The sequence below is a fragment of the Melopsittacus undulatus genome, chromosome 10, assembly GCF_012275295.1.
Source record: "Melopsittacus undulatus isolate bMelUnd1 chromosome 10, bMelUnd1.mat.Z, whole genome shotgun sequence".
Classification (NCBI taxonomy): Eukaryota; Metazoa; Chordata; class Aves; order Psittaciformes; family Psittaculidae; genus Melopsittacus; species Melopsittacus undulatus.
This window is the reverse complement of record NC_047536.1, coordinates 5,598,600-5,606,103: the sequence shown is the minus strand read 5'-3', so window position 1 is coordinate 5,606,103 and position 7,504 is coordinate 5,598,600. Positions and strand designations below refer to the sequence as shown.

Genomic DNA, 7,504 nt, shown 5'->3' with positions numbered 1-7,504 from the left:
TTACCAGCATGGACAGATGATATCTGGAGTTGCTGAATGAAGTAGGGTAGCTCCACAACCTCGAAACACATGGACTCTGTAAAGCTTGATGAAGAGTGGTGAGGAAGAGGAATAAGAGCTCCTACCAGAGGCCATGTCCGTCCTTACTGCGAGCATGGTGTGGGCTTTGGGAAAATACTTAGATAAAGAAAGAAAAGAACAGAAGAGTCAAAGATAGAAATGGAGGAGGAAGATAGGGAAAGATAGGCACGTGAAGGAAAGGGAAGAGAAGACCTAAGTAGAGAGAAGACAGCGAAAAAGGGAGTTAAAAAGAATAGCAGAAGGAAACAAAAAAGGAAAGCAAGCAAGGAAGGAAGCAAAAAGCAGAAAGAAAGCAAGAAAGCACGGAGGAAGGGAAGAGTTAGAAAGGTAGGAGTAATGGAAGGAAGAAAGGACGGAGAGAGAGAAAATAAAAAATTAAATTACATAAAATAAAATCAAAAGAAAAGGAGAATAAACAATAGAGAAGATGAACATCCAGCACCTGTGTCACATATAGTTACGGAGCGATGTTGGTCCGTAGCAGTCGCTCCCGTTGGGAGAACACCATGCTCCGGCGCTGCTGTCCCGCCATTAGCGGGAATGGGTCCGTTTTTGACAGTGTCCGCCGTGGGGCCGGAGGCGACTGAGATCTGTCACTGGGCGAGAAGAAGAGAGAAGCGTGGAAAGAGAAGGGAAAATGACGTGAAGAACAAGGTAAGGAAATAACAGAAACGGAGAATTGTCAGAAGAAAGAGACAGAAGATCGAGAATAAAAAAACAAAAATAATAAAAAACCCACAGAAACATATGCAAGTAGAAAAGTACGAAGTGCGAAAGGAAGAACAAGAGAAAGAATGAAAAGAAAATGAAAGAAAATAAATAAAAAATAAAATAAAAAGAAAGAAACAAAGAAGGAGGAGGAAGGAAAGAAAGGAATGTGTGCAAGCAAAGAACAAGAAATAAGAAAGAAAAAAGAGAACGAACGAAGAGGATGAAGAGGCGAGCGACAACGGGCAACCCGGGTCCGGAGGATTGGGCGGTGTCGGGAAGCGTGTGAAGCGCTAGAGCAGCACACGGTGTCGCTGTAGGCTCAGAAACAGCGTGTCGGCAACTCCGCCCCGGTGCGAGCGGCGGAGAACCCGGCTGTGAGCGAGGGGGGGGGCGGTGAGGGCCGAACAAGAGAGCCGGTGAATCCGGGCGGCGCCGGGGACCCGTGCGGGCCTGGACGGCTGTCTCCAGCGGAAATGAGCGGCGTGTGTGGGCCTGCCTTGCTGCGGGTGCTGGTGCTGCAGGTGTTCTGGGCTCTGGTCGGCGGGCAGGTGCGGTACTCGGTGCCGGAGGAAGCCAAGGCCGGCACGGTGGTGGGCCGGCTGGCGCAGGACCTGGGCCTGGAGGCGGGCGAGCCGGAGGCGCGGCGGCTGCGGCTGGTGTCGCAGGGCCGGCGGGCGAGCGTGGAGGTGAGCGGGGCGAGCGGGGCGCTGGTGGTGAGCTCGCGGCTGGACCGGGAGGAGCTGTGCGGGAAGAGCGCGCCGTGCTCGCTGCGGCTGGAGGTGCTGGTGGAGCGGCCGCTGCGCGTCTTCCATGTGGAGCTGGAGGTCACCGACATCAATGACAACGCCCCGGTGTTCCCTGCCGCACGGAAAAACCTCAGCATCGCGGAATTGTCTCTCCCGGGGTCTCGTTTCCCGTTGGAGGGCGCGTCGGATGCAGATGTCGGAGCCAACGCTCAGCTCTCGTATATTCTCAGCCCGAGCGAGCATTTCAGAGTAGAGGAAGAAAACAGTAACTCGCGCAGTAAATCCTTGTTTCTGGTGCTCACGAAACCTCTGGACCGCGAGACGATGCCGATTCACCATCTGGCGCTGACAGCGACTGATGGGGGCCGTCCGCCGCTGACGGGCACTGTGGAGCTGCTTATCTCGGTGCTGGACGCCAACGATAACGCACCGCAGTTCAACCAGTCGGTGTACTTCGTAGTTTTGCCCGAGGACGCCTTGGAGGGGACGCTGGTGATGCGGCTTAATGCCACTGATCCAGACGAGGGAAATAATCGGGAAGTGATTTATGAAATGGATACTGTTGTTCCTCCCTCAGAGTCACCTGCGTTCATCGTCGATGGGAAGACTGGTGAGATCAAACTGACAGGCGCCCTGGACTTTGAGTCAGTTGCTTTGTATGAGCTGCCCATTAAAGCCAGAGATCAGGGGACTCCCCCGCTGTCGGGTCACTGTAAGGTGGTGGTGGAGGTGTTGGACGTGAACGACAACGCACCGGAGGTGTGGGTGACGTCACTGTCGGTGCCGGTGCCAGAGGACGCGGCAGTGGGGACGGTGGTGGCTCTGCTGAGCGTGTCGGACCGAGACTCGGGGGAGAACGGGCGCGTGCACTGCACGGTGTGGCCGCCGGCGCCGTTCGGTCTGGTGTCGACGTTCTCGGGCTCGTACTCGCTGGTGCTGCGGGAGGCGCTGGACCGGGAGCGGGTGTCTGAGTACGAGGTGGAGGTGCGGGCGGAGGACGGCGGGGCGCCGCCGCTGCGCGCCAGCCGCGCTCTGCGTGTGCCGGTGTCGGACGTGAACGACAACGCGCCGGCGTTCTCTCAGGCCGTGTACACGGTGCTGGTGCGGGAGAACAACGCGGCGGGCGCGGAGCTGACGCGGCTGTGGGCGCGGGACCCGGACGAGGGGGGCAACGGGCGCGTGAGCTACTCGGTGGCGGAGAGCGGGGGCGGGTCGTCGGTGTCGGGCGGCGGGTGGCGTCCGGCGTCGAGCTACGTGTCGGTGGACGCGGAGAGCGGGCGTGTGTGGGCGCTGCAGCCGCTGGACTACGAGGAGCTGCAGGTGCTGCAGTTCGAGGTGCGTGCGGTGGACGCGGGGGAGCCGGCGCTGTGCGGCAACGCCACGGTGCAGTTCTTCGTGCTGGACGAGAACGACAACGCGCCGGTGCTGCTGCCGCCTGCCGGGGGCGGGCCGGGCGCCGGCGCCGCGAGCTCGGCGGCGTCGGGTGCGGAGTCAGCGGCGCTGTGGGCGTGGGCGTCGTGGGGGTCTCCGGCGGGGCAGGTGGTGGCGAAGATCCGCGCGGTGGACGCGGACTCGGGCTACAACGCGTGGCTGCGCTACGAGCTGTGGGAGGCCGCGGGGCAAGGGCCCGTTTCCGCGTGGGGCTTTACAGCGGCGAGGTGAGCACGGCTCGGGCGCTGGAGGAGGCGGACGGCCCACGGCAGCGCCTGGTCATCGTGGTGCGGGACCACGGCGAGCCTGCGCGCTCTGCCACGGCCACACTCAGCGTGTCGCTAGTGGAGGGCGCCGAGGCGGTGCTGTCGGTCTCGGGCTCGTCGGGGACGGGGCTGCGGTCGGCGGAGGGCGGTGCATCATCCTCAGCATCGGCGACGACGACGAACGTGTGGCTGGTGGTGGCCATCTGCGTGGTGTCGAGCTTGTTCCTGCTGGCGCTGGTGCTGTATGGGGCGTCGCGGTGGTCTCCGCGTTCGGCGGTGCTGTCGTGTCCCGGTCCGACCACGCTCGTGTGCGCCAGCGAAGTGGGGAGCTGGTCGTACTCGCAGCGCCAGAGCCGAAGCGTGTGTGTGGCGGATAGTGCGGGCAAGAGCGACCTGATGGTTTTCAGCCCCAACTTTCCTCCGCCGGCCGGTTCCGCGGCGAAGGAGACGCATTCGGATGTGCCCGCTGTGCTGCAGACGGTCAGTGGCGCTTCCTCTCTCCCTTCATTTCTTCCTCGCCTCTTTCTTCTTCCTTGACAGACCTTGCCCCATTTCTCTCTTTTCCTCTTCCTGGGCATGCAGCTGGCTCAGTCCCCGTGGCCGAGACCTGTAGATGCTGGACGGGTGCTTGAGTCTCCCCTGGGCACCTTGGGATCTGCCTCCGCATGCTGAAATGTGCACCGCAGTTATTGCTCATTTGATGAAGGGTTAAGTGTGGCCACACACTGCAGCAATTGTGGTCCTCAGCTCATCTTTGCTGCTACAGGGTTGAGTTGTTCTCCTCTTGCAGTAAATTCCTGGTGATATGTGGGTTTTGTTTTTTTGTTTTTTTTTTGTTTTTTTTTTTTATCAGAAACTCTGTTCTTGTCTTCTCTGATTCTCCACTGCAGGAGAGATATTACCTGATTATACTTGGGATATCAGGGGTTTCTCTGTCTGAGGTGAATATTCTCCATTTCTGTTCTTCTGCCATACTCATCATAAAAATAGGGAATACGTTGTAGAGTTTTTCCTATGCTCTTTTGCAAGGATGTTGTAACTCTATCAGTAGCATAAGGTGTTCAGGCAGAGGACTTTGATCCAGCATGGGTGTCAGAAATGGCAAATTTCTTGTTGTAATTCTGCAACCCTGAATCTTGCTGTAGATTTGTATAATCAGAATTGACAGCCTCAGGGAAGACCAGGAAACCTTGTACTTAAAGAGACTATAAACTTCTTTACTTTTGTGTCATCCATTGCAGTGCCATGCTCGTCAGCATTCGACTTGTTCTCTCACAAAAGGAAATCAATGACCATTACCGTTAGTGTTATTGTGACACTACCTCTACAAATATATATATGTGTAACATTTCAGAGGTGTAACAGAACTCCCAGGTATGGATCAGTTTCTGGGATAATGGAGCATGAAGAGTCAAATACAGAGAGTCTGCTGAATGCAGTGATACCTGGCTGTGCCTTTGTTATAGGGCTCTTGTTGATGGCAACAGCTGTGAATTTGTGCTTCTGACCAGTGAAATGGCGAGACATGCACTGGATAGCTTTGATGTTCTTTCGGTATTTGCTTCAGCAGCCACACCCTCACGAAACTAGAAAGCAAACTGAGCCTCCCCCAATAACATATCCGTAAATCCAGATTGTCCTACAGAAGCCATATAATCTGTTACCCATATAATCTTGTCAGCATTTGGGTTCTGCTGCAACAGAATGAAATTAATGCTATTACAAATTTAGAGCTGCTCTGACACCAGTTTTTGAACATGTAGTGTGCACCACACACAGCCTGTGTGATACAACTGGTATGGTCTTTTAAAGTGCTCTCATTGTTTGGAAGGGTCCAGAAATACTGGAGTGAGCTTTGATTTGGGAAGAGAACAGTGGCATGTCAGGGATGTGAATGTGGTAGTGGACCTGAGAACCTCATAAAATCAAAGCCATTGGAATTTAGAGCTCTTCTGTCATCATCTTTTGAATGTGTAAAGTGCACTGCACATAGTCTGTATTATAGAATCATAGAATAGTTAGGGTTGGAAAGGACCTTAAGATCATCTAGTTCCAACCCCCCTGCCATGGGCAGGGACACCTCACACTAAACCATATCACCCAAGGCTTCATCCAGCCTGGCCTTGAACACTGCCAGGGATGGAGCATTCACAACCTCCTTGGGCAATCCATTCCAGTACCTCACCACCCTAACAGTAAAGAATTTCTTCCTTATAGCCAATCTAAACCTCTGCTGTTTAAGTTTCAACCTGTTACCCCTTGTCCTATCACTACAGTCCCTAAAGAAGAGTCCCTCCCCAGCATCTCTGTAGGCCCCCTTCAGATACTGGAAGGCTGCTAAGAGGTCTCCATGCAGCCTTCTCTTCTCCAGGCTGAACAGCCCCAACTTTCTCAGCCTGTCTTCATATGGGAGGTGCTCCAGTCCCCTGATCATCCTCATGGCCTCCTCTGGACTTGTTCCAACAGTTCCATGTCCTTTTTATGTTGAGGGTACCAGAACTGCACACAATACTCCAGGTGGGGTCTCACAAGAGCAGAGTAGAGGGGCAGGATCACCTCCTTCAACCTGCTGGTCAAGCTTCTTTTGATGCAGCCCAGGATACAGTTGGCTTTCTGGGCTGTAAGCACACACTGATGCTGGTTCATGTTCATTTTCTCATCGACCAATACCCCTAAGTCCTTCTCCGCAGGGCTGCACTGAATTTCCTTTTTGCCCAACCTGTAGCTGTGCCTGGGATTGCTCCGATACAATTGATATGGGTGATTTTTAGAGTGCTCATTGTTTGGAAGGGTCCACAAATCCTGGTGTGAGCCTTGATTTGGGGAATAGAACAGTGTTAAGTTAGGGAGTTGAGCATGGCACTGGCCCTGTGAACTAGGCCCTTAACACCTCATAACATGAAAGGTGATCTTGAGCAGTGGGAAGACTTGCTTGAACCAAAAATACTTGGGAAGTCCATGGGCCTTGTAGTAAGGCAATAATAGGAGACAACATGCTTATCTGGAGAACACATTTCAGACTGGGGAGTGGGGGATGACCAGAATAAAGCATGAAGCAGGAGGGGGCACAGACTGTTTCTATCCAGGATCCTTTTACAGGCTCCCAGTGTGTCTGGAGTTGGAGAACTTTTGGATCTTGAGACACAGTGTGGTACTGAAATACTAACAATGTCTTTTGAATGTGTGAATATCTCCCACAAGGCACAGTGCCCTGTGGTGCTACTGCCTGATGAGGGAAGGTGAGAACATGCAAAGACCTGGGTCATCATCTGGGACAGGTTTAGAGCTGGGTCATGTTTTTGTGGTGGAGCAATGTCTGTGTGCTGTGGCAGTGATGGCACTGAGAATGGCCTGAGTCTGCATCATGAGGAGCATGACCTTGACTGGAGAAGAGTGTTGCCTTAAGGAAATGGAGATGCTGAGAAGAATGCAGTCTATATAATTGGGAAAGGAATGGAGAATGTCTGCTTAGCTGTGGAGATCACATTTCCCATGGCACGGGTTTGAGTATGCCTACAGACAAGATTGAGAAGAGGCCTGGTGCACAGGCTACTCTCCTGGCATGCTCTCAAGGCCTCCAGAAATTCATTGTAGCCTGGTGCTCCTTATGACATTACTGCTTTCGAAGGTAACTGCTGTACATGCCTTTAATCATTTGGTTTTGACATGAAACACGGTTGATCAAACAGAATCTTTTCAACATTTTTGTCGTGTTTCTGGTGTTAGCCTAGTGAGGGAGGGGAAAAAGTGGTCTTTGCAATCAAGATGTCAGCAAACCAGCTGTTGCAGCAGAGTGGCATGGGTGCCTTCTGTTTTCTGCTCTTGTCTCTAGTGAAGATGCCCACCCATTCTTTATTTTTTCTCCCACACTGTCAGTGTGTTGGAAACAGGGGATGAGATGGAGATGCTGAATTTTGGCAGCTGCGAGGTGACAGATTTTTGGGCAATATTCATGAGTGTGTGAGAGGGTTTTTCTCCTCTCCTGAGCTGAGGATGTTGTTAGGAAAATGTCACCAGCTCCTTCTTCCCCTTTGGTAGAGGTGCCTGAGGGAGCACCATATAGTGTCCAGCGTTTTTACAGCTTTTGGAGAACATGAGTATTTTTTTCTGTCCAGCATCCCCCCAAAGGGCAGCTCATGTTAACGGACAAAGTCTCTCAAAAGCCGTTCTGCTGTCCTGAAAGTGTTTCCTTTTCTGAAGTCTACAGCAGTGACTCTAGAGGTAAGTCAGTTATTATAGAGGATGTGTGTGAGAGGCTGATGTACTTCT

The 7,504-nt window shown here is 53.2% G+C and overlaps 1 protein-coding gene across 1 annotated transcript; it reads left to right on the top strand.

Annotated features, from left to right (window-relative positions):
- The first annotated feature begins 1,172 nt into the window (after nucleotides 1-1,172).
- Nucleotides 1,173-3,632, top strand: LOC117436733 (protocadherin alpha-8-like). Its single transcript, XM_034066916.1, is given in 3 exon segments — nucleotides 1,173-3,167; nucleotides 3,170-3,393; nucleotides 3,395-3,632. Coding segments are annotated over 3 exon segments (2,364 nt in total). The 5' UTR covers nucleotides 1,173-1,265.
- The last annotated feature ends 3,872 nt before the right edge of the window (nucleotides 3,633-7,504 follow it).